Source organism: Myodes glareolus, chromosome 9 (genome assembly GCF_982192425.1).
Source record: "Myodes glareolus chromosome 9, mMyoGla1.1, whole genome shotgun sequence".
In the NCBI taxonomy this organism is placed as follows: Eukaryota; Metazoa; Chordata; class Mammalia; order Rodentia; family Cricetidae; genus Myodes; species Myodes glareolus.
Window position 1 is genome coordinate 58,172,608 of NC_142034.1, and position 26,621 is coordinate 58,199,228.

Genomic DNA, 26,621 nt, shown 5'->3' on the forward strand with positions numbered 1-26,621 from the left:
TGCCAATATGCTATTCCAAACTAAAATTCAAGACTATATTGGGATTCACTGCATGGAAGAACATTGGCTATAAAGTTCTACAGGTTTAGGAAAGTGTATAATGTCATCTCCCAATGACACAGTACTACACGCAGTAGTTTCTCCACCCTCACATTGCCTCTGCTCCTGGCAACTGCTGATCTTTTTGATTCTCCTTTGTTCATATTTTCCACATGAGTTTGAGCATTCTGGGATTTAATACGACGTGGGATGTATTTCCCTCCCTCTTTAAGCTCTGCCCTACATCCAACCTTGCCTAGGTAGATGTCTGACTGAGGCTGACAAAATGTTGCCTTAATCATTGTCTCTCATGCAAACCCCTAAAGGCTCCTTGTAATAATTCAAGGCTTTCTGTTACTAAGACTTTCTTTAGTAATCAATTTTCCATCCCAAATGATACTTTTGCTTGTCTCTGGGCACATCGTTATTTTGCTCATTTTTCTTCCATAATCTTTCACGCTCCTGGGAAGCCTCCCCCTCCCCTTATCACATAGTCACGAACAAGCGCTGCAGGGTGTATTTGGAAGCACCTTGTTCTGGGAGCTAGGCACTCAGGCGTCTACCTGCCTCCTTTTATTTTCACACTGTGCCCATTTTGTTGGAGTATATTCTGAGAAAATCAGAGGTTACATGAGGAAAAGGGAATCTCAGCCAAGTAACCAATTAATCTTGTTGCAGACATTTAAAGTGTTTATATGCATATGTATGTGCATGTATGTGCATGTGTATGTGCAGAAAAATAGAAGAAGGGAGGGAGGGAGAGAGAAAGGAGAAACAGACAGACAGAGACAGAAAGAGACACACACAGAGACACTTTCATCCTTTAGACTAATGCATGCTCTACGACTGACCTACCCTCACGGCCCAATAATATATATTTATAACTTGGCTAAGGTAGGTTATGGAATGTAGTGTTTCCACAGCTTTATTGATAACAAAGTCCCTTTCTCAAGGAACACCTGGTGTTCCATAAAATACAGCTTGCAATGTGTGATTGTTCTGCCATCCCGTCTTCACTGACTACACTGGAATACCCTGACCCATACTCTGCTCTCTGTGGCAGTGTGATCTGCAGTATTCCCTGGAGCAAATACCAGTAATTCTCTTTTATTTGTATACATTATTGCCAACATCTTCCGAAAAGCTCTTGGAAGGACTTGTATCTAACACAGGGTCTTATGCACACAGCTGATCACTTTCTAGAAAATGACCCCTGGGTCAAGGACACCACAAGAAAAGCCACAGAATCAGCTAACCTGGACTCACAGGGGCTCACAAAGACTGAACTAACAACCAGGGCCCTCTGCATATATATTACAGTTGTGTAACTTGGTTCCACAAGAGTGTGAGACTCCTAACAGTGGGAGCAGGAGCTGTCTCTGACTCTCGCGCCTGCTTTAGGGACCTTTTCCTCCTACCAGGTTGCCTTGTCCAGCCTGAATAGGAGAGGAGGTACCTAGTCTTACTGCAACTTGATGTACCATGGCTGGTTGATATCCATGGGAGTCCTGCCCTTCACTGAAGAGAAATGGAAGAGGAAGAGAGGAAGGGCATGCGGGGGTGGGAGGGGAGACAGGAGGTAGGAAGGATTGGGAGGTGAAGAGGGAGGCGAAACTGGGGTTGGAATATAAAAACAAACAACAGTGATAAATAAATAAACATAAAAATAGAACGACCTCTGGATAATGTCAGGACTCCCATAAACGCATCACCAACCCTTTGGAGGCACCACCTAGCCTGTGGCCTCCAGAACCTGCTCCTTACCACTGATGTACGAGCTCCCCTCTCACGCCAGAGTTCCTTTGCATTTCAGGACAGAAATACGTTCTTGCCTTTGGAATTCCTTTCTGGCTCTCTCTTGGAAGATTGACCCACAGTTTGTTTCTGTGACTGTTGTCAGTTTTCTGACATTTCCAGCTCCCCATCATCTGGGAAACCTGAGTGGCTTGACATGGATAGAAGACACGGGCATTGGCTTCCCATTAGAACATGCCGGAGCCTGAACAGAAGCCTATTTGTCTATGTGCTCTAAGAAAAGCTATCTTTTATTCATTTTCTGGGACTTTAAATGCTACGGAATGCTCAGGACCAAACCCTGATGGCATCTTAAAGGGATTTTTTTTCACAGCATCATCTTGGAAAGTTTGTTAGATTCCGTGACTTGGGCTGTCACCCATCACCTTCGAAAACTTATTTGTTCTTGAAATTACGATGCGAGTTTCAGGGGACCGGATGTGTCTCTAATAAAGGAGCTGGAAAATGACTCTGGACCTGACTCTGAGACAGTGTCATCATTTAATCTCTGTATGTTTTGCTTGCAGTCCTGTGGTAACATCTACAAAGGCCTGGCTCAGACTGGTGCCTGGGGCTGTTTTGATGAGTTTAACCGAATCTCCGTGGAGGTCTTGTCGGTGGTCGCCGTACAGGTATGGGTGAGAAGGGTGTGGGAGCCTTGCAGTTTGTATGGCTGGTCCTGTGGAAATCTACAGCCTGCTGTTTTCATTCTTCAGCATCAATTCCCCCTCTTCTTGCCATTCCATCCCCCTTTCTCCATCCTTATAATAAATGGTCCTCTATTACCCACCAAAGCATGTCCTCTTCTGTCTAGTGGAATCCCTTTCCCCGTGTGTAAAACAGGGACATGAATTATCTACGTGCTTCACAGAGATCCTTTGGCAAAGGATCAGCCAAGAAGGTGGAGCCCAGCTACTTAGAACATCACACACTTGGGCTGTAAACCAGGGCTCCAGTTTCAGCTCTTGCAGTTGCTTAGAAGTCTGGAAGCAAGTTGTTTCACATCTCTCTGCCTAATCCACTCGCTGTTGTATAAGGCTGTGCTTTCCCAGGGCTTGAGTGAGCGGAGGCGCACGGCTGAAAAGGACATGATTCCTGACTGCAAAGATGTATTGAAAAAGACACGATTCCTGCTTTCAAAGATATCTCGAATTTCTGAGACAGAGGTGAACACTTTTAGCATTTTAGAAGTGATCATAATATCCATTCTGTAGAATAAAACTTGGAAAGAAGTTATCTTAAAATCAGTCCCTAAATGCTGGCTGGAAAGGGTTTAAATTGGGGTCAGGGACCCATGGACAAAAAGAGAGGAGAGTAGAAAGAAGAAAAGCAGAGGGTGGATTTCTTTGCTAAGTCTGTTGTACCAGACACTCGTCACTTACCACCCCGCATCCTCTGGTGGTTCTTATGGTGTAACTTCTACTTTATATGGAGAAAACATAGCAGGGAAGGAAAGGAACTTGCCTGAGGCACAGTGTCACAAAGTGACAAGGGTAAGATTTAAACAATGCTTTTCCATCCACGTCATCAATATACACATATAAATTGTCAGAGAAGCAAGCTCAAACCAAATAAAAATAGATAGAAATGCCTTCTGGTGCAGGTAACAGGGAATCCTGAGGATTCGAACGGAGAGTTAGCCTGTGTTTGGCAGCGGTTTTAAAGAGCTGGGTAAAGGAACAATCCTTGCCTGAGATCAAGGCGGAGGACTTTCCTGGGGTCCTCATCGAGCTGCATAGGCTCCTGTACCCTTGCATCTCCTTCGCCAGGCCCTTTTCCTCTGCCCCTCCCTGTAGGCTGAGCATCCTCATTTCCCACCAAAGGCTAACTGGTTGCAGCGATCCTCTTCCACCCTACTTCCCCAAGGCAAAGCCTCTATAGAGCACTGTATGCAATGAGGTGAGTGGTCAGCGCTGTGCCTACTGCTCCGGGTTTGTGCACACACACCATGCAGTCAAACACAGTGACAGGCTCCTCGCTTTCATATTTCCAAAGCATTATGCAGATAGAATTATTTAAGGGAAAGGAGGAGATAAAGAGAAGAGAAAAGAAAGGAAGGGGAGAGGAAGGGAGAGAGCGAAAGGAAAGGGAGAGAATGGAAGAGAAAGAAACAGAGGGGAAGGGGGGGAAAAGGGTGGAGGAGAGGAGAGGGAGAGGGAGGGGCGGGAGTCATCCCTGCAAATCTGTGGAGTTCTTTCAGCCTCAAAAAGGCAAATGGAAAACACTCGACTGGGCCGAGTTTCTTCCTTTTCTTTGGCAAGAGCATGGCGTGGAGGGAGGGCTGGCAGCACAGGGGTGGGATGGAACACCAAGCGGGTCACCCATGTGGGAGAAACTGGCCAAGGCAGCATTGTCCCCTTCTCTAGATTATGTGCCCTGCCAGGAGCCAGCCTCTGTCTACATAACCTCCAGATGTCACCCCTCTCATCCAGCATGCTGTCCCCGTCACTGGAGGCTAAATGTGGAGCTCCGAGCAGAGCGCTGAAGCAACTGCAGGGTTGGAACATGCTAGACCCTATACGGCTGCTATTCATAGCATCCCACCCCGGGCTTCAGCTGTCACTGGGAGCCAGGGGCTATTAAGAGGCCCTCAGGGTCCGTCTCTTGTCTGCTTCATAGTGATCAATCAGTCCTTTGGGCTCTCTTACCTGGCCAAGGCTGCTCCACAAACACTGACCCTTGTCCCAACTGCTCCTTAGCCAAGATTTTCCAGAGCAACGTGCAGTTTCCCCTCCCTGAGATTTGCTCTTTGCAGCAGGGGTTAGTGACGGTGGGGGAAGTGAGGCCCAAGCGGCAATCTAAATATTCTCTTGCAATGACATCGTCATCTGCCTTGGCTTGGTGAGTTGATGATGCAAATTTCTGCGATCTTGAATTGGCATGCCTGGACGGGGCCAAGGGAGGAAGTGTTTTCATCAAGAACCTGGAGCTGGGGTTGTGGACCAATGGTAGAATGTTTGCCTCGCAGGCATAAGATCCCAGGTTAAACCCCACAACTGTTCCTCCCAAAACCTGCAGTTCATGGCACTAACACATGAAGACCTTGTTTCTCTGCAAAGTCAATGGTTAAACATCTACCAACACACCACTTCCTTGTAGAGATGGGAGTCTGGCGTTACCTAAACTGAAACTGAATATTCATATTTTGCAGGAAATTATGTTAGTCTTTTTCTATGATTATAATAAAATACCTGAAGTCATACTGCATATAAAGAAAATGGTTTTTCTTTTCCTTTCTTTTCTTTTCTTTTTTTTCTTTTTGGCTCACACTCTTCAACTTTCAAAGACACACATCTGGCAATGACTTCTTGCTGTCAAACCACAGGATTCAATCATGAGCCCTACCCAATGACCTTGTCTAAACATAGCCACCTCCCAAAAGAACCTAGACACCATAGCTGAATCAAGTTCCCACCCTCTCAGTGTCTCATAATGAGGATTTAGTACAATATATGAACCCCTGGAGACAAACCGAAGCCATGTCCCCACCCCAGCAGAAAGCGTGCATGTCTTCTGGCTCTTTCCATACTTGGGTAGTCACATCACAGCCTGGAGCCAGGAACAGTGCCGTAGAATCTCTCTGTGCACTGTGGGGATCCCTTCCTTCCTTCCTGAGTAGCTGGTGTAGAGCAAACAAACCCTTCTCAGCGCCCTGGCTCCAGCCCATGGGTGGCTCTGAAAACCTGTGGAGAAGTTGTCTTTTCCCTGCATCCCACTGGAAATGACTCCGTTTCCTTCCACTGCACCACGTACTCGGAGCTGCTCTTTCTGCTTCTCACGCTGTAAGCCTCTGTCTTCCAATCCCCTTCCCTGCTGTCCTGTTAGTTCCGCTTACCTGTATGTCTCCCTCTCATCTCTATGCTCGTGGCTTCTGTGCCTTCTTCTCTGGCTGCTTCCTGCGTTTAGAGGATGTCTCTCATTCTCATCAGCCCGGTACTGCTGTTCCCGATGCCACTGAAGTCCAGAACCACTCATTATGCACAGTTCCATTGATGGGTGTCTCAGGCTGATGGTTAGCGCCAGCTGCTTGCCCCAAGCTATCCCCGTGGGTGTCTCAAGGCATTTTTCCCAGCATGCTCCACAGAGAGCACAGTTCTTTCATGATAACAATGTTTTCAATGAGTTAATATCTAAAACATTTAAATCAAAGATCTACAGATGATAGGTGCTCAAGTGTTGGGGGTGATGATACGGGTAGTAGTCAAGGTAAGGATGGTGATGATGGTGGTAACTGGCGATAATGCAATGGTAGTGGCCATGACGGTGATGGTGGTGGTGTTTGTAGTGATAGTAATGAAGGCAATGATGAACTTGGTATTGATTTTGGAGGTCGTATTAGTGGTGATGCTAATGCTAATGAAAGTGGTGATGAGGATCAATGATGATGGCGGCGGTGGCAGCAGCGGCGGCTGCAGCGGCGTACCTGATGAGAATGAACATGGCCCTGGTGATGATAATGATGGTGGTGGTGATGATGATGAAGGTGGTAATGTTTTAGTGGTAGCGCTAGCAATGAGGCAGATGGCAGTGGTGGTGGGAATGATGATGAGGATGGTAGAGTTTATGGCGGTGGTGATGGTGACGAGAAGGAGGGTGGAGGTGAGGATGATTGTTATTGTAGCGGCGGTGGGGATGGTGTTGAAGGTAACGGTGGTGATGGTGGTGGTGGTGATCATGAGGGCGTAATAATTCCAATGGTAGTGATGATGGTGAGGGTGGGAATGATAATGGTGATGAGGAGGACATGTGATTACGAAGACGGTAGTGATGGAGGTGGTGGTGGCAGTAAGAATGACTGCTACCCTTGTCATTTTAATACCACAGGAAACAGTTGGAAACTGATGGCTATGACCCGTGGGGCAGGGGTAAAAGTCCACACCTTCCTTTCACAGGTCTGTACCTCCTACACCTTCACTTATCCTCAGCTGAGCCATCCGCGGGGTATCTTACCAATCCTAACCATCCACTAACCGGTGAGAGGGTGCCCGCCAGCTATTGTCCACTTCTCAGGAGTCAGGAAATGGAATAACCTTGTTTGGAGAGGTTAGTACAGGGCTTCCTTTGCTCCTAGGATTGAGTAAAGTAAGTTCAACTTGGAGCTCCCTGATGCTGTCACACACATTCCGGTCTAGGGACACACCAATCAAAGACAGCCAGGAGGAAGTGGCCTGACAACAGTTCAGGCAGAACTGGAGCTGGGAACATTTAAAATCATATAAGCATCCAAGGAGAAAATTGTGCTTAATTATTCACACAGTAATCCTGGCTGGCATATTGGTTTGGAAGCTGCACCAGCTGCCGACAGTTCTCTGTCGCCCTCCCCTCCCTCCCTCTCCTCACCCTTCTGTGCTTCCCATCCCAGGAACTTCTGTAGAAGTCATTACGCCCCAGTGTTTCCATTGCTGGGTGTTTTCATGTCTCTGTCAGGTTGGTCAAGCAGAATTGCGTACCCATTTGGGAAAATCCTCACTGTGACAATTGCGAGAGAAATTACTCGCTATTTTTAAAAAGCATTTATACTATTTAATTCTCCTCAGAATCTCCTCATTGCTGGCTCAGTCAGCTCTCTAGACCTTGGATTATCTGAGCCTCGGGAAACATCCCACCAAGGTAACAACTCATCATCTTGGACCTATAACCCTGACCTCCCCCATATTCTTTGGTGTCCCCACTACTTGTGGTACAGACACAGGCAAGGGCTGGCCTGCGGCATGAAGCTGCTGTGCAGCAGATCTAAGTCAGGTACAACAGCAAACCCCTAAAATCCCAGCTAAGACTATGAGTTCAAGGTCAGCCTGAACTCCATAGTGAGACCCTGTCCCAAATAAACAAATAAATAAAAGTCAGAAGCTGTATTAGCTAGGGACTTACAGCATGGTTCCAAGGACTCCAGGCAAGGAACAAATGTTCCAGTCTCAGAGCCAAGAGAATGTCCCAAGTTGTACCCTGTGTAGAGTAGCTGCCTCTAAAAGAACACAGAGCTGTTACACAATGTTCAAAGTGGTGATCGGGTTGTACTTCCTGAAGGCCGCAGGCTCCAGCCTACCGTTATTGTGGAAACCACACAGGTTTTTAGCGATACGTGGTATCTGAGCAAAGGTGTCATAAGAGAATGACAGGAGAAGGGGCTACAAACCCTGAACATTTTTACACATTGGGTTATGCTGTGAACTCCTTAAACTGTATCACCTGCAAAAAGACAGGACAATTTGCATACGTCATTCACTATGAGAAATTCCAGGCCTGAGTGGGGGACACAGGAAGGAACCATCTGAGAGGGCCAGCTTCCAGGATCAGTCTGTTGCAAAGATTTAACCTGTGCCATGCCGAATATCGGCCTGCTAGATGCCTGCAGCCTCCTTCTCTCCTTGCTGCGAGAATGTCTCTGGGTGTCAGATACACCCACGGGGAATGGGTGAAAGCGATCGCCAGCTGAGAACCACCGCATCTCTGCAGCTTTACATCCCTGTTTCTTTAATGGGTAACAGGACCTTCTTTTCTTGTTTTGTAGGAAATGTTTCTAGTGTATAATAATCATTATTTTCAGAGTAGAACAAATGATGTATCCATAAATACAAACCAACCTCGCAGAGACTATCACCTAAGTGATGCCATAGCATCCTAGTCACTCATTGTGGTCGTCATATAATAACCGAACTGCCAGGTTGGTTCTCCTCAGAATATGTAGGGACATATTATCCGTTAACTGTGGTCAACCTGAGCCTGATGACGTCATGCTCGACCAGCGCCATGTTCCTTCTGGGTGAAGCAACTGAGCATGCATGCTTTGTTGCCAGCCTGCTTGGTTTTAAGACTCGACCTGGCCCACCTGGTCAATGTTCATTTTCACCCACACTTTTTTTTTTCTGTTAACTTTATATTTTGAGCCAATTTTAGATTCATATACAAGTTTCAAAAGCAGTACATTGTCTAGTCATCCCTCCCTCAGTTTCCCCTGGGGCTAACTTTTAAACAGAATGGTTTCTTAGTCACCTTCTACCTCACTTCCACCTCTATGAACTTAGGGCCTAAGACCACTTATCTCAGTCTCCAGTGAACTGAACAGGAAGCTTCCTGTAGAATGTTCAGAATAGTTCTTGGTACTGGTCACGTGCTTTAAAAAATGTTAGATATGTTTTATCATCATCATCATCATCATTCCTGATGCCTTTAAAATCTCCAGAAGGGAGGCAACTTTAGAGATTGTGTGTGTACAATTGCCTCGGTGGCCTCCAAGCAAAGCCTGCGTTTCATCCTCACCTTTCCTGTGCACCTTTATCTTCTTTGGCATCCTCCACCCTCTGGTCTTTATCCAGGCCCCTTGGATCCTGATTACTATCACATCCCTGTGGTTGGTAATCCACGTCCCAAGAATCTCAGATGCTACAGCAGCAGTAAGGGAGTCATAGCCAGTGGTGTCAGGCTAAGAGAAACACCTGACAGCGCAGAGGCTCCAGCCTCGCCCACTTCCCCCAGCCTGCTTGGTTATTTCTCTCAAGAGCCCCCCTACAGAATTTGACACAAAAGCACAGATGCCTCCAATCCAAAGTACGTCATAAATTCCTGCTGAGTGTGGGCTTTCTGGGCTCCAGTGTTTGGGTAGGGAGTGCTGAGTCAGAAGGAACAGCAGGAGGGTCCTAGGCTCCAGCTTTGGCCTTTGCCCAAAGGTAGCACAACATATTGTAAGCACTAATTAAACTTGTCTCCCTGGCCCTAGCTGAGGAAGTGCTCTGTGTATTTTACAGATTTGAGGACTGGGGAGGAAGGAAGCAAAACGCTTTCACATGCCACCTAACTTGCAGATAGTGAGGCTAGCAAGGCTACCAGGGCTGGACTGTGAGTCTGGCGTGAATCAGCAGAGTTCTGCCTGGGTGGCCAGCATGCAGGGCGCTGGAGGCTGGCTCTGCCTGGATGGCATTGGTATTCTGCACGGAGAGAAGTCTCAGGTTCCCGCTAATTGCTGTGAGCTCAAATACATTCAGTCATTAGAACTTCACTGCAGAAGAGCTGAATCCTAATTGCAGAACTGTCACACATCCTGGCAATATTGTCCCCTTTGCTTTCTCTCCAACTACACACACACATACACACATACACACACACACACACACACACACACACACACACACACCCTAACACCTCCACAGCACTTGGCAGAACTGGGCTACCCTTGGCTTTTCTAGCAGCCATACTTGACAGACATGCTTGAGACTCATTTAAAACGCTGCCCTCATCCCAGCCAGCTTCAGGTTCTGCTTCCAAGAACCTCATGGGCCTAGACATTGCCGGAGGCCTTGTGGGGTCTCGCTGAGCAAAGCCAGCCTGCTGCTGTGTGTCTTTTGCCTTCTTCTACACTGTGACTGATCATTTTTGCATTTATCTTGAAGCAAAGTGTGAAAAAATACACGGCTGAGTTCCATATCTGTTCCCTTTCTCACTACTGTAAGATCTTGTTAGCTCAGAACAGAGCTCTGGCCAGGCCACACTAGTTAGATCAGGATTGATGGAGGCGGTGTGGGAACAATAGAAAGAAGAGATTGACCTCTACCGAAGCTGGTTAATCAGAACAATGAAAAGCCAAGTCTGTGTGCTGAAGTATGGGGCTGGGAGGTTGGGGTTGGAGGAGGGCCTTGGGGGTTTTATAGGACAGAAATGAACTTTGGGGATACAAGTTTCCATCCCCAGTCAGTTCCCCTGTGGCCTCAGAGCTGTGAATACCAACAGGTCCCATGCTGACCTGTTTATAACGAGCTGCCCGGTCCTAACCTCTTGTAAACCCTGTGAGGCTGGTATCAATGTGTCCGCCTTCCTCTCCAAAGCTGCTCAGCTCTCCTGAAGATTTGGGCTTAATCAGAACTTTAATGCTTCAGCTAATACAGTCCTCCGACTTCACCAGAGGCACTTAGGATGTGGCATCTCCTCGGAAATGCCCCCTTTCCAGCCTCAGTTTACCTGTGCCATTCTGGCGCGTGCCGCCCCTTCTCACAGTCGGAACCCTCTAATCTGTGAAGGAAGCGTCATTCAAACTCCACCTGCTCATAATGTCACTCTGGACATGCAATCTGGGGAGAGAACGGGGGTGGCTCCGGCTGAGACAATAAACACAGCTGCGGGAACAATGTTCACATTCAAAAGTGCCACGCTTGCTGCTGTTTCTTTCTATGTGGATTTCATTATCCTTAAAACAAGCTGGGGGGGATCAGGTGCTGGTATTCTCATGGTGCAGGGGCCAAGAGCACATACTCAAGAATCCCTGGGCATGGATTCAAATCCTGCTGCCTCAGAGAGGGGCGCTGCGACTGGGGAAACCACTTCACTCTCTATGCTTCTGTTTTAGCATAGGGAAGTGGGTGGATGGGTTGACGTGCTCCCTCCAGCTTTCTTGATGAGGGATGAATGACTTTCTATGCATCAGAAATACTCAGGGATAGCAATAAGGTCCGGGGGCATCCATTGGCATGTGTAAGGCCCTGAGCTTGATCCCCAGCACCTCTCTCTCTCTCTCCTCTCTCTCTCTCTCTCTCACACACACACACACACACACACATACACACACACTTACTTTAAGTACCACTACAAGGAACCCAGATTCCAAATGAAAAAATCACCCGTGGCCTGCCCACTCCCATCTGAGTAGCCACGGTGTGCCGAGCATGGATGTGGACAGCCAGATTCCTCTTAAACCCATCTTTAGTGCCCACCAGCAAAGACTCCAGGATGCAGGCTCCGTGTCTGTCCTTCCATGCAGGGGGCCACAGGACAATTTGCCTGTGTCATGTCTGGATTTCCAGCATTAGCTACTGTCCACCCCTCCACTGGAATGCTGGGAGTCCCACTGGAATGCTGGGAGTCCCACTGGAATGCTGGGAGTCCCACTGGAATGCTGGGAGTCGTTTTTCTCTGATCCCCCACCAGGTGAAAAGCATCCAAGATGCCATCAGAGACAGGAAGCAGAGATTCAGCTTCCTTGGGGAGGAGATTAGCCTGGATCCTTCTGTGGGCATCTTCATCACCATGAACCCTGGCTATGCTGGCCGCACGGAACTGCCAGAGAACCTCAAGGCCCTCTTCAGGTGAGTGGCAGTATGTCTCCACACACGGACTCCACAGAGAGGAGCTTCTCATATTTTTCTTCTGAAAATGTAGTTTATATAGAGAGGAAATTTGCAACATTTAAAAAATAGGGTTTTTTTTATTACCCATTGACACTCCACTGGGGAAAACTGGCTTTCCCTTTGTCATCTGGTAAAGAGCCTCTTGGTTTTGTGTGGGCCTTTGTGTCTACTGCACTCTCTCCATGCTGGGACCCAGTCTGACTTGAACCTGTGCAGGTGTGTCACTGTCTCTATGAGTTCATATGTGTGTCAGTCCTGTTGTGCTGGGGTGGGGGGGAGTACATGATCAAAATATGTGTGTGATAGATTTCACAAAATGTATTACAAGTTTTAAATAAAATAGTAGATTTTGAAAGTTCTGCTGTTACTCTAATGATAGCATCAGTAAAAGCATCTTTGCCTGATTGTGGTTCATTCAATTATATATGCACACCTTAATTTTATTTTGTGTACTTTCAATGTACATTTGTGACTTGTGCACAAATTCATTATTTATTTTTTAATCCCCTAGCCTATTTTTTCTATTGGATTTTTTTTATAAATCTCATTCCATGGCTACATAGTTTTCTATCAAGTCCGTGGTCCATGGTGTAATTAACTAGCCTCTCGTGTCTGAATATTAAGAGTGTTTCTAGCATTTAAAATAAATTCAAACATAATTCTGTAATGTACTTTTTTTGTATATAAATCTTTTTTTCTGTATGCATGATTATTTTGTTTGGCTGGCTTCCCAGAGCGGAATTACGGAGTTAACGAGCAGGAACATTTTTAAGGCTTTTGATACACATTGCCAAATTACTTTCTAAAAAGCTCAGTGTCAGATTACATCCTGGTAAAGACACGTAGAAACACCTCTTTTATTTCACCCTTGTCACCCTTGCATATGGCAATGTTTATATATTTAAATATATATATTAAGAAAACACAAACGTCTTTCCTAGCAAAAGCTAGAGTTTGCATTTTTTTTCAGACAAGAGAAGTTGGCCCAACAAGGAGAAAATAGAAAAAGCGTCTCCTGCTTTTGGATCTTCCGCTTATTAGCTCTTTCCTAGGATAGAGAGTGGCAAGTGTGACAGTGGAAAGTGTGGCAATCCTGTTTGTCTCATTTGGCAGCCAGGGTGCAGTGCGCTCTCCAGGGGAGGCGGGGGTCAACATTGTGATGACCAATCAGGCTGCCAGGCAACTTCCTGCCCGTCTAGGTCTAGCCTGGATTTGGAGTTTTTGTTTGTTCGCTTGCTTCCTTGCTCTAAAACAAGGTCCCTCTGTGTAGCCCAGGCTGGCCTGGGCGGAACATGTGATCCTGTTTGTCTCAGCCTCTTGATTGTTGGGACTGTGGCTTCTGCCCCACACATATCTGGCCCGGCCTCTTCCTTTAAAACCACTCCTGTTGTAGCAGCTGTCTGTGTCACACGGGGGCTGGTGTGTCCTCACTCAGAGAGTGCCTACTTGCATCAAAACCACTGATACGTTAGCAGAACCCTGCACCTTAGGCTGGATGCTTACCCAGAGTCTTAGGTAAGGTATGTATGACAGACAGGGATACAGGCAGGTCATCACCCGTCTAGGAAATATTCCTCATGTCTTCTTCCTAAATTTAATCTTAGTCTAGGCCATCCGAAATAACAAACTGCTGTAGACTAGCTGACTTAAACGATAGACACTTCTCAGGGTGCTTGAAGCCAAATCCAAGGTCAGAGAGCCAGATGGTCAAGTTCTGGGATGACTCACTTCCAAGGTGCAAGGATGGCCACCCCACAGTGTCCTACTGTGGCAGGGAGCCAGCTATCTTACTTTCGGACTTCAGCCTGCTCCGGAGGCCTTCTTCTCATGACCTCCACCCCCCGATCCCATCACACTGGGGGTTTCTATAAAAATTTTAGGGTTATACAAACATTCAGGCTCTGGCAATTAGATTATATTCATAGAAGAGAGTTGAGAAAGAATGAGGATGATATTTCTGTTTTTATCTGGGGCACATGAGTTTGCCTTCAAGTATGAATATGTGCCACATGCAAGCCCACTGCTCATGGAGGCCAGAAAAGTACACTGTATCCTCTGGGACTAGGGTTACAGGTCTGGTTAGTGGCCATGTGGGAGCTCAGAACCAAACCCAGTTCCTTCGTCAGAACAACAAATGATCTAAAGCACCAGACCCAGCTCTCTAGTCCTAAGAAAGATCTTTTTAAAAACATTAAGATGAACATCTATTTATACTTAATTATCACAAAGGCCCTATGATGTTAGATACTATTAGTTTCCTCCATGTACTCTGAGAAGACAGATGGAGTCCCTAGTTAATAAACAGCAGGGCTGGGATTTGAACCAAGAGACTGGGCTCATCCCAGTCTAGTCCTGTTACCTAGAGGCAATTCCAGAACCACTTGGCATCCTTCTTCCCATACTGTGTTAGCATTTACTTTTCAAAGCTGGGAACTGGCCATATTGCTTAATATACTGCTTTCATTAATTAATATTTTCCCATGCCACTTACTAATCTTCCTCCTGCAGCATAATTTTTCAGAGTCGCATTAAATTCTGTTGATATCCCCATGTTCAGACTGCCAAATAATTTCGAGAATCTAAATATTTGGTGGCTCCTTTGGTTCCGAATGCGGTATAAAACATTTCAAAGGACAGTGTGTACTTGAATTATTTTGAAAACTAAATATTATCAATACAAGGAAAATGCCATTAAAGAGAGGTAACAGGCTGGGGAGATAACTCAGCCAGTGAAGTGCTTGCTATGCAAACAGAAGGATGTGTGTTCAGTTCGTTTTCCAAATCTGGGTGTGGTGTCAGGCTCCTGTCCTTTTTGTAGGAGAAGACACAGGTATCTTTCTGGGGCTTGCTGGACAGCTAGCCTACCTAAATCACTGAGCTGAAGCCAATGAGAGGCATTGTCTCAACAAGGTAGGTGACTTCTGATGAACAATATTCAAACTTGTCTTCTGGCCTCCACATACATGTTCATAACCAGGCACGTGCACATATGTGTGTGTGCACACACACACGCACATACTTAATTTAACAGTGGTAAGTTCCTATAATATACCAAATAAATTAATAGCCTTAACAAGTCATTTTAAATTATATAAATGTAAAATTATATATACATATGTATATATAATTTTAAATATATATATATATATATATATATATATATATGTATTATTGTGTATGTATCACTAGTGCCAGAGAGAGGAAAACCACAGTAAATTCTTATATAGAGATGAAAATCTCAGATCCTCTGTGTTTTTGTGTATACTATTCTGTGTCAAGATGGTGCTAATTGATAACTACCTGGTTCTTAGCATTGCAAACAAATAATTTTTTATATAAATAAGCACAAAATAAGTTATGAATATCTGGAAGACATCCACAACTTGCAGAGATGGAGCAGAGCAAGGGAGTGCTCTGATTCCAACACCCAGGGAGAGACTCCATTCTCCAAGCTTAGCTCCTAGCCTATTTTAGACAATTTGCTGTGTTAACCCTTGCCTTGCCTGAGGTACGTTGACCCCAAGATATGATGAGACCTGAGCTGTAGCTTCAACTCGGCCCCCTCCTGTTGATATTATCCACCACTTTGGGGAGGAGGATCCATCCCTTCATCCTTAGTTAACCATCCCCGATTTAAATTGCAACGGCCCTTCTATGAGCTTTTGCCCTTGAAGACAGCTCTTTGCCTGATTGCGGCCAGCGTCCCTGGTCCTGCAGTCTCCCCTTCAACTCAGTTTCTCCACCTCTGTCTCCCTGCATCCAGGCCTTGTGCAATGGTAGTTCCGGACTTCGAGCTCATCTGTGAGATTATGCTGGTAGCAGAAGGATTCATTGAAGCTCGGTCTTTGGCCAGGAAGTTCATCACCCTTTACCAGCTGTGTAAAGAACTTCTCTCCAAACAGGTAGGATTATCTGTGGAGGCCGATGGCCAAGCGCCATGCTGTGGCCCACCTCTAAACCAACAGACTCGAGTATTCTTACAGGGTCTGGGCTGATACACATTTATAAAAGCTTGGAGTTCTTCAGTAAATTTTGTGTTCAGTGTTCAACAACACTCTCTCAAGGTCTTTGAGCTCCGAGTTATTTTTAGGTAGTTAAAAACCTTCCCCAGACAGCTGTCCCATGAGAAACACGGCAGTGGCAATCCCTGGAGGGCATGGTCTCTTCCTGAGGGGACGTGAGATGGGACGGGTGCTGGAAATGGTTTAGCATGATAGCCTCATGCTTTCCCTTGGTAGTGTGACTTTAAAATGCTTCTGCTGAAAGCAGACCCAGAAAACGGCACCTTAAAGAGGTCAGTATGGACAATTTTGTGGTGTCAAGGACAACCAACCAGCAAAGCTTCCCAGGACTCTAACAGTGAGGCTCACACTCCCTTAGGAGTCATCTTGCCTTGGTCGCCTTCACTGCCATGGTCTCTATCAGGCCTGAGACACATTTACAAGAGAGAGGAAGCCTGCTCTCTCTATACTTCTCATTTGTCATCTCTCAGTTCTCTACGGCCACCAACTTCCAGGCCTGCGACTGCTCAGAACTCCATCCTGCATCTCTCTCTTGTATCTAAACATACATTATCAGTGGTGTTCCCACCATTCTTCCTGCATCTAAAGAGCACCTCCAGTCAGCACATTCAGACCTGCTCTTCCCCGCCAACTCTCACCAGAACCTTCCTTCCCTGCTCTTCTGACACAGCACGTGAAGCCGTCATATACTCCCTTCTATTAGGGACAGGGGTGACAGGATTCATTCCTGACACTTCTTTCTCCCTCCTGGACCTAATCATTAACAACGTGTAGGCAGACATTTCTGTCCTGCTAGCTACTCGCGAAATAACCACATGGAGACTTCTTATTAATTATAAATGCTCAACTGGTAGTTTAGACTTGTTTTTAACCTAGCTCTTATAACTTAACCCATTTGTATTCGTCTATGTGTTCCCCGTGACTCGTTTACCTCATGTATCTGCTTCCCATCCTGCTCACTCTGCATCTCATGATATCTCTCCTCTGATTCTGCCCTTCTCCCCAGCATTCTCTCTGCCTCGCCATTAGCCAATCAACTTTCTGTTAACAATGAAAGCAACACGTCTTCACAGTGTATGAAAGGATTATTCCACAGCAACATAGTGATGTTAATTCTACTTTTTGGAGTCCCCTTGTCATCTTGGTTTTCAACTTGACACTTCTGAGAAGGGAGCATCTCAATTGAGGAACTGCCTCCATCAGACTGACTGGTGGGCATGTCTGTGGGGCATTTTCTTGATTGATAATTGATATAGGAGGGCCTAGATCACCGTGGGCAGCACCATCCCTAGGCTGGTAGACCTGAGCTATGGCAGAAAGAGAGTACAATATGAGCCTGGAAACAAACCAGTAAGTGGCTCTCAGGGATTACTGCTTCAAGATCCTTGCTTGTGTTCCCCTCTTGGCTTCTCTCAATGATGAATTGTAGTCTGTAAGCTAAAATAAACCTTTTCTCCCCGAGTTGATCATGGTGCTCATCACAGCGGCAGAACATGAACTAGCACTAGCTAGAATGCTCGTGCTCTTCTGTCCTCAGGGCTGCTCCTCTAGTTACAAGTACCCATGTCTCTCGGTTTAAATCATATACCTGCCTCTGGAATAATTCTGCTGCTGGTGACTTGGCTTCCTCAACCCATTCTTGAGATACCAACTAAAGTAATTATTTTCAAATGCGTATCACTGTTCTGAACTTCAGGACAAACTTCTGATCCCTCTGCTCAAGACCGTAGAGCTCTGCGCTCTGCCTTCCTCAACAGCTCGGGCCCATGGTTCTCATGCTGGGGTCTACCTACCTAAGTCTTCTCTGAGTTCCTTGAGATAAGTTTTCCTCTCATCGCAAGCCTGTGGACACCTATTTCTCAGACCTTGACAGCTGTGCTCCCTTGTCTGTGCCTAACTGATTTCTATTCCTTCCAATGTTCTTTTTAAAAATTTTCTTATTTTTTTTTAAAAAAACAGACTATGTTTTTTTATTGTACATACCATTCCAAGTTCCCACTCCCTCCTCTCCTCCCATTCCCTCCACATACCCTTCCACCCCACCCCTATGCACTCCTCAGAGGGTAAGGCACATTGCTTTGGGGAAGGTCCAAGGCCCTCCCTACTATATCTAGACTGAGCAAAGTATCCATCCAAAGAGAATGGGTTCCCAAAATGTCTGTACATGCAGTAGGGATAAATCCTGGTGCCACTGCCAGTGGTCACTCAATCTGCCCCAGCCATGCAACTGTAACCACATTCAGAAGGACCATTTTGGTCCTATGCTTGTTCCTTCCCAGTCCAGCTGGGTTGATGAGCTCCCCTTAGCTCAGATAGACTCTTTCAGTGGGTGTACCCATCATGATCTTGATCTCTTTGCTCATATTCTCATTTCTCCCACTCTTCAACTGGACTTTGGGAGCTCAGTCCAGTGCTCCGATGCAGGTCTCTATCTCTGTTTCCATCAGTTGTAGGATGAAGGTTTTCTATGGTGATATTTAAGATATTCATCAGTCTGACTATAAGAAAAGGCAAGTTCGGACCCCCTCTCCTCTATTACTTAGGGTCTTAGCTGGGGTCATCCTTGTGGATTCCTGGGAATTTCTCTAGAGCCAGATTTCTTGCTAACCCCATAATGGCTCCCTCAATCAAGATATCTCTTTCCTTACTCTCTTCTCTGTCTTCCTCCCATTCCCTCAACTATCCCATTCCCTCAAGTTCTCCTTGCCCCTCCCCTTCTCCTCTCCTCTTCCTTTCCACCCTCCTTTCTCCTCTACCCCCATGTTCCAATTTTGTCAGGCAATCTTGTCTATTTTGACTTTTCAGGTGGATCTATTTCTCTTAGGGTTTACCTTACTACTTAGCTTCTCTATGATTATTAACTATAGGTTCAATATCCTTTGCTTATAGCTAGTATCCATTTATGAGTGAGTATATGCCATATTCATCTCTTTGGGTCTGGGTTACTTTACTCAATATGGTTTCTTCTAGTTCCATCCATTTGTATGCAAAATTCAATGTGTCACTGTTTTTTGTTTGTTTGTTTGTTTTGTTTGTTGTTTTTTTTAACCGCTGAGTAGTACTCTAATGTGTAAATGCGCCACATTTTCTTAATCCATTATTTGGTGGAGAGGGACATCTAGGTTGTTTCCAGGTTCTGGCTATTATAATTAATGCTGCTATGAACATAGTTGAGCAAATGTCTTTGTAGTAGGATTGAGTATCTTTTGGGTATATGCCCAAGAGAGGTATTGCTGGATCCTGAGGAAGCTTGATTCTCAATTTTCTGAGAAACCACCATACTGATTTCCAAAGTGGTTGAACAAGTTTGCATTCCCACCAGCAATGGAGGAGTGTTCCTATTACTCCACATCCTCTCCAGCATAAGCTATCATTGTTGTTTTTGATCTTAGCCATTCTGACAGGTATAAGATGATATATCAGAGTTGTTTTCATTTGCATTTCCTTGATGACTAAGGATGTTGAACATTCCTTAAATGTCTTTCAACCATTTGAGATTCTTCTGTTGAAAATTCTCTATTTAGATCTGTACTCCATTTTTTAATTGGGTTATTTAGAATTTTGATATCTAATTTCTTGAGTTCTTTATATGTTTTGGAGATTAGTCCTTTGTCTGATGTGGAATTGGTGAAGATCTTTTCCAATTCAGTAGACTGCCTTTTTATCTTATTGATTGTGTCCTTTTTTTTTTTAACAGAAGCCTCTTAGTATCAGGAGGTCCCATTTATTTATTGTTGCTCTCAGTGTCTGTGCTATGGGGTTATATTTAAGAAGTGGTCTACTGTGACCATGCCTTGAAGGATACTTCCCACTTTCTCTTCTATCAGGTTCAGTATGGTCAGATTTATATTGAGGTCTTTAATTCATTTGTACTTGAGTTTTGTGCATGGGGATAGATATGGATCTATTTTCACTCTTCTACATGTTGATGTCCAGTTATGCTAGCACCATTTCTTAAAGATGCTTTCTTTTTTCCATTGTATAATTTCAGCTTCTTTGTCAAAAAATCAGGTTTCATAGGTGTGTGGATTAATATCTGGGTCTTTTATTCAATTCCATTGGTCAACTTCTCTGTTTTTATCCCAGTACCAAGCTGTTTACATTACTGTAGCTCTGTAATAGGTGTAATAATGTTAGGGATGGTGATGCCTCTGGAAGTTTCTTTAGTGTACAAGATTGTTTTGACTATCCTGGGTTTTTTTGTTTTTCCATATTAAGTTGACTATTATTTTTTCAAGGTCTCTGAAGAACTGCACTGGGATTTTAATGAGGATTGCATTGAATCTATAGGTTTCTTTTGGTATGATTGCCATTTTTATTATGTTGATCCTACCTATCTAGGAGCATGGAAAATATTTCCATTTTCTGGTATCTTCTTCATTTTCTTTTTTCAAAGACTTAATGTTCTTGTGGAAAAGGTCTTTTGCTTCTTTGGTTAGTGTTACCCCAAGATATTTTATATTATTTGTGACTATTGTGAAAGGTGATATTTCTCTGATTTTTTCTCAGCTTCTTTATCATTTGTGTATAGGAGGACTACTGATTTTTTTGAGTCGATCTTGAATCCTGCCACATTACCAAAGTTATTGACCAGCTGTAGGAGTTTCCTGGTAGAGTTTTTGGGGTCACAAATATATACTAACGTATCATCTGCAAATAACAAAAGTATGATTCTTCCTTTTCAGTTTGAATCCCCTTGATATCCTTTTGTTGTCTTATTGCTATAGCCAGAACTTCAAGAACTATATTGAAAAGATATGGAGGGAGTGGACAGCCTTATCTTGTTCCTGATTTTAGTGGAATCGCCTGGAGTTTCTCTCCATTTAATTTGATGTTGGCTGTTGGCTTGCTGTATATTGCTTTTATTATGCTTAGATATGTTCCTTGTATCCCTCATCACTCCAAGATCTTTATTATGACAGAGTATTGGATTTTGTCAAATGCTTTTTCAGCATCTAATGAGATGATCGTTATTTTTTTTCAGTTTTTTTATATGATGGATTACATTGATAGATTTTCGTATGTTGAACCAGCCCTGCATCTCTGAGATGAAGCCAACTTGATCATGGTGGATGATTTTTTTTAATGTGTTCTTGGATTTGGTTTGCCAGTATTTTATTGAATATTTTTGTATCCATGTTCATGAGTGGGACTAGTCTGTAATTCTCTTTCTTGGTTGAGTCTTTGTGTGGTTTGCTATCAGGAAAACTGCAGCCTCCTCAAAAGAGTTTGGCAATGTTCCTTCTGTTTCTATTATGTGGAACACTTTGAGGAGTATAGGTATTAGTTCTTCTTGGCCATTCTGGTAGAATTCTGCACTAAAACCATCCGACCCTGGGCTTTTATTGGTTGGGAGGTTTTTGATGACAGCTTCTATTTCCTTGCAGTTTATAGGTCTGTTTAAATTTTTCACCTGGCCTTGATTTAATGTTAGTATATGGTATCTATCTAAAAAAATTGTCCATTTCTTTTATGTTTTATAATTTTGTGGAGTACGGGTTTTTGTAGTATGACCTAATGATTCTCTATATTGCCTCAGTATCTGTTGTTATGGCCCCCTTTTCATTTCTGATTGTACTAATTTGGACGTTCTCTCCCTGCTTTTTGCTTAGTTTGGAAAAGGGCTTGTCTATCTTGTTAATTTTTTCAAAAAACCAGCTCTTTGTCTCATTGATTCTTTGTATTGTTTTCTTTGTTTCTATTTTGTTGATTTCAGTCCTCAATTTGATTATTTCCTCTCTTCTACTCCTCCTGGGTGAGTCTGCTTCTTTTTGTTCTAGAGCTTTCAGGTGTGTTGTTAAGTCAGTAGTGTGAACTTTCTTCATTTTCTTTATGTGGGCACTTAGTGCTAAGAACTTTCCTCTTAGCACTGCTTTCATAGTGTTCCATAGGTTTGGGTACGTTGTGCCTTCATTTTCATTGAATTCTAGGAAGTCTAATTTCTTTCCTTATTTCTTCCTTGACCCAGGGGTGGTTCAATAGTTTACTGTTCAATTTCTATGAGTTTGTAGGTTTTATGAAAGTAGAGTTGTTGTTAAATTCTAATTTTAAACCATGATGATTTGATAAGACACAAGGGGTTACTCCAATTTTTTTATGTCTGTGGAGGTTTGCTTTGTTACTGAATATGTGATCAATTTTAGAGAAGGTCCCATGAGACGCTGAGAAGAAGGTATATTCTTTCCTGTTTGAATGGAATGTTCTATATATGTCTGTTAAGTCCATTTGATTCATGACATCTGCTAGTTCTCTTATTTCTCGGTTAAGTTTCTGTCTGGTTGACCTGTTCATTGGCGAGAGTGGAGTGTTGAAGTCTCCTACTAATAGTGTGTGGGGTTTGATGTGCAATTTAAGTTCTAATGATGTTCCTTTTACATATGTAGGTGCTCTTGTATTAGGGGCATAGATGTTCAAAATTGAGACTTCATCTTGGTGGATTGTTTCTGTTTTGAGTATAAAGTGTCCTAATCCATCTCTTCTGATTGATTTTAGTTTGAAATCTATTTTGTTAGATATTAGGATAGCTACACCCACTTGTTTCTTAGGTCCGTTTGATTGGGAAACCTTTTTCCAACCCTTTACTCTGAAGTAATGTCTATCTTTGAAGTTGAGGTATGTTTCTTGTACATAACAGAAGGCTGGATCCTGTTTTTGTATCCATTCTCTTAGCTTGTGTCTTTTTAATCGGTGAATTGAGTCTACTGATACTAAGGGATATTAATGACCAATGGTTGCTAATTCCTGTTATTTTTGTAGTAGTGTTTGTGTGTTTCACTTCTTTGGGTTATGTTGGTGGGGAGTTATCTGTTGCCTGTGTTTTTGTGAGTGCAGTTAGCTTCTTTGGGTTGAGGTTTTCCTTCTAGTACTTTATGTAGGGTTGGGTTTGTAGAAACATGTTGTTTAAATCTGGGTTTGTCATGAAATATCCTGTTTTCTCCATCAATGGTGATTGAAAGCTTTTCTGGGTATTGTAGTTTTGGATTGCATCCATGGTCTCTTAGTGTCTGCAGCACATCTGCCCAGGACCTTCTTGCTTTCAAGGTTTCCATTGAGAAGTCAGGTATAGTTCTGATAGGTATAGTTTACCTTTATATGTTACTTGACCTTTCTCCTTTGCAACTCTTAATATTCTTTCTATATTCTGTATGTTTTGCATTTTGATTATTATATGGTGAGGGGATGTCTATTTGATCCAGTCTATTTGGTGTTCTGTAAGCTTTTTGTACCTTCATAGGGATATCCTTCTTTAGGTTGGGAAAGTTTTCTTCTATAATTTTGTTGAATACATTTTCTGAGCCTTTGAACTGGAGTTCTTCTCCTTCTTCTATCCCTATCTTTCTTAAGTTTGTTCTTTTCATGGTGTCCCAGAATTCCTGGATATTTTGTGTTAAGAATCCATTCTTTGACCAATGGATCTATTTCCTCTATAGTATCTTCAACACCTGAGATTCTTTTTTCTCTCTCATATTCTGTTGGTTATATTTGCTTCTGTAGTTCCTGTTCATTTACCCAGATTTTCCATATTCAGAATTCCCTTAGTTTGTGTTTTCTTTATTGTCCCTATTTGAGAGTTCAAGTCTTGAACTGTTTGCTTCACCTGTTTACTTGTTTTTTCTTAGGTTTATTTGAGGAATTTATTAATTTCTTTCAATTTTTGGTTTGTCTTTTTCTCCATTTCTTTAAGGAAGTTTTTCATTTTCTCTTTAAAGGTCTCCATCATCTTCATAAGGTTACGTTTTAAGTCATTTTCTTCTGCTTCTTCTGGGTTAGGATAATCAAGTCTTCCTGTTGTGTGACTAGTGTTACCATGTTGCTTTTTAGGTTGTTGAATGAATTCTTGCATTGGCGCCTACCCATCTCCTCCTTCAGATGAGGCTGGCAGAGTTTTTGTGTCCTGGTCCAATCCTTACAGTGGCTGTCTCAGTCTTTGGGAACTGTTCTTGGTCTGCCAGGTACTGTCAATGTCTGTGTCTCAGGGAGCCACTAAGGTCTCTCTAAGCCTGTCCTCTTGGTCTTCTCTCTTGGTTCACTCTCTTGGTCCCTTCAGTGTTATAGCAAGCTCTTGGTCCCCTCAGTATTGTAGCAAGCTGTGTTTCAGAGTTCCACCAAGGTTGCAACCCTTCCAATGTTTTTCAATGCCTTTCCTTCGGTACTGTCTCTGATCCACAGCCCCCAGGAACAGCCATTGCATCTTTTGCCTTCATTGCACCTGGAGTTTTTTTTCTTTGTAACATTTATCACAACTCTAATTATGCAGCGATCTGGTGTAAAGCATGTGGTAAAGCAAGAACTTGAACCTGGATCTGTATCATTTCAAACTCTATATTCAGGACTACCACCTCCCGTCACCACGCTGTGAGCCCTGGTGTCAGTTTTATGACCCATATGCCCTAGCATCTACGATCATAGTACTGGTGGTACTGTGGAACTCTTACAAATTTTTTTGTAGTGTTGTGAATCAAGCCTAGGAGTTTGCCTTTACTAGGCCTGGTTTCTGTCATTTAGCTATTCTCCCAGCTTCAGGGAACATACTTTTTAAAAATGATTTTCAGTGAGTTTTGAGGTATCCAAGAAAAATCTCATATGCTCAGCATACACCTTCTCTAACAGCTAAGGTGCTCTCTCCTTGACAGTCCTTCCACTCCTACCCTCTGAATATATGAGGAACAACCAGACCAATTTGAAAATGGTTCTTGTTCATCCACCAGAGCCCCATCCCATTGACTGTTCTATGTCTGCTCACAGTCATAGCTAGAAAAATACAGGCAATGGCAGACCAGGAACATAGCATTCAGATACCTATTCACCCTCCCTCCACCTGAGTTTCAGTAGTGACCCGTGGCATGTTCTGGGTGTAATTGTGTGGCCCATGCATGCGATGCTCTACATCCAAAAAACTCTAGCCTCAGTTCTGCTGTCTTCCCACAGGATCACTATGACTGGGGACTGCGGGCCATCAAGTCTGTTCTCGTGGTAGCAGGGTCCCTGAAACGAGGAGACCCTGACCGACCAGAGGACCAAGTCCTGATGCGCTCCTTGAGAGATTTCAACATCCCCAAGATTGTGACAGATGACATGCCGGTGTTCATGGGTCTGATTGGTGACCTCTTTCCTGCTCTGGATGTCCCCCGGAGGAGAGACCTGAACTTTGAAGCTGTGGTTCGGAAAGCAATCTTGGACCTTAAACTCCAGGCTGAGGACAACTTTGTGCTCAAGGTACACGAGGCTTTCCCTTAGAAGCCTTTTCTGTCTCTGAGTTCTTTCCTTGGACCGTTGAGTTATACTTCCTTCTTCATTCAAATAGAATCTTAGCTGTGCAGATATATATCCAGTTAGAGATACCTTGATTCACTTACTGATTCTTTTCTGGGAGGCCACAAGGTGGAACAATGGTGGGGAGCACAAGAGAAAGCGGGGTCCTGCCATTAGTATCCGTGGAAAATGAACTATTTAGTGCTAAAGACGTTAAGGAGGAGATGCTTGCTAGTGTCCTTAAGAACCAGTCCGGGTGCTTGTGCTCTGCGGCAGAAGCTGCAAAGGGCACATGGAAAGTCCGGGAAACCATCTCCCTCACATTCAAATGGTGGGTTAATGAGAAAGGTTCCATCTGGGTCTGATCTCTAATTGATATTAAAATAGTCTCCAACAGAACAGGGCCTGCCTCTCTAATGAGGAAGCCCAGCACCTGGTTTAAGCCTACAAAGGCAAACTGACAATGAGGCCAGGTGACAATGCATAGGAATGAACCGGACTGTGGCTGGGTTGGGGCAGGATTCACTGCCGACCTTTAAAGGGCTTGGAGCACAAAGTTTTCTGTATCTGTTATGGCCCACCCCAAGCCTGGCTTTCCATGAGTCTGTTGTTTTCACATGCAAGTTTCCAGAATGTGATGGTTACAGAGTGTGCATTGTGTAAAAATGCTAGAAAGAACTGCATGCTACCAGGTTCAGCTTGCAACAGAAGACAGTTCTCACAAACAACAACCAAGGCTTCCTAGTACAAAGACACAGATGACTCTTCCTGTCTGATAATAGGTTTGCAAGACACACGGGCATCACCTTAGAGTTCACATGTGGGTTTTATAATCTGTCTCACATTTGATTCCCCCAACAACCTAAAGTAGATGATACAGAGGCGATTCTACAATACAGTGGGAAAATGAACCTCTACAATACAGTACACAAAGGCCTTTGGTGGGGAAAAAGGATGCCCCCTGAAGACATGTATGGCAAAGATCTGCCAGAAGGTATTTCCAACACACCGGATGCTCACTGGTAGAGATTAAGCCCTGATTATGTAAACACAAATTTAAGAGTGAACTGACACAAACCCTTTCAGTTGCAATAAGGTGCACGTCTTCTTTGCTGGAATTTCATTTTACAGAAGAGAGGAAAGCATGACCCGCCCCTCTGCAGCAAGTCAGTTCAACCACACTCACCATCTCCTGCCTTCCAAGTTCAATGGATAGACTGACTTTTGAAGTAAAGGAAGGCAAGATTGACTTCTGTTTAGGGTAGAAGGGAGTCAGCAAAGGGCTGTGTGCATGAAATATAGAGGTTGTACAGGCAACAGCAGGAAGCCCAGTAATGCCAAAGGAAAGGGTATTTAGGTGATAGGAACCAGGGTAGAGGATTGCAGCAAGACTGGAGAG

The 26,621-nt window shown here is 44.0% G+C and overlaps 1 protein-coding gene across 1 annotated transcript in view; it reads left to right on the forward strand.

The window, feature by feature from the left end:
* The window catches only part of Dnah9 (dynein axonemal heavy chain 9), a 362,388-nt gene that overhangs the window by 127,033 nt on the left and 208,734 nt on the right, over positions 1–26,621 (forward strand). The window contains exons 28-31 of the mRNA XM_087910517.1: positions 2,361–2,465; positions 11,749–11,906; positions 15,712–15,850; positions 24,899–25,186. Coding sequence (XP_087766643.1) covers positions 2,361–2,465; positions 11,749–11,906; positions 15,712–15,850; positions 24,899–25,186 — 690 coding nt within the window. The remainder of the gene's footprint in view (positions 1–2,360; positions 2,466–11,748; positions 11,907–15,711; positions 15,851–24,898; positions 25,187–26,621) is intronic.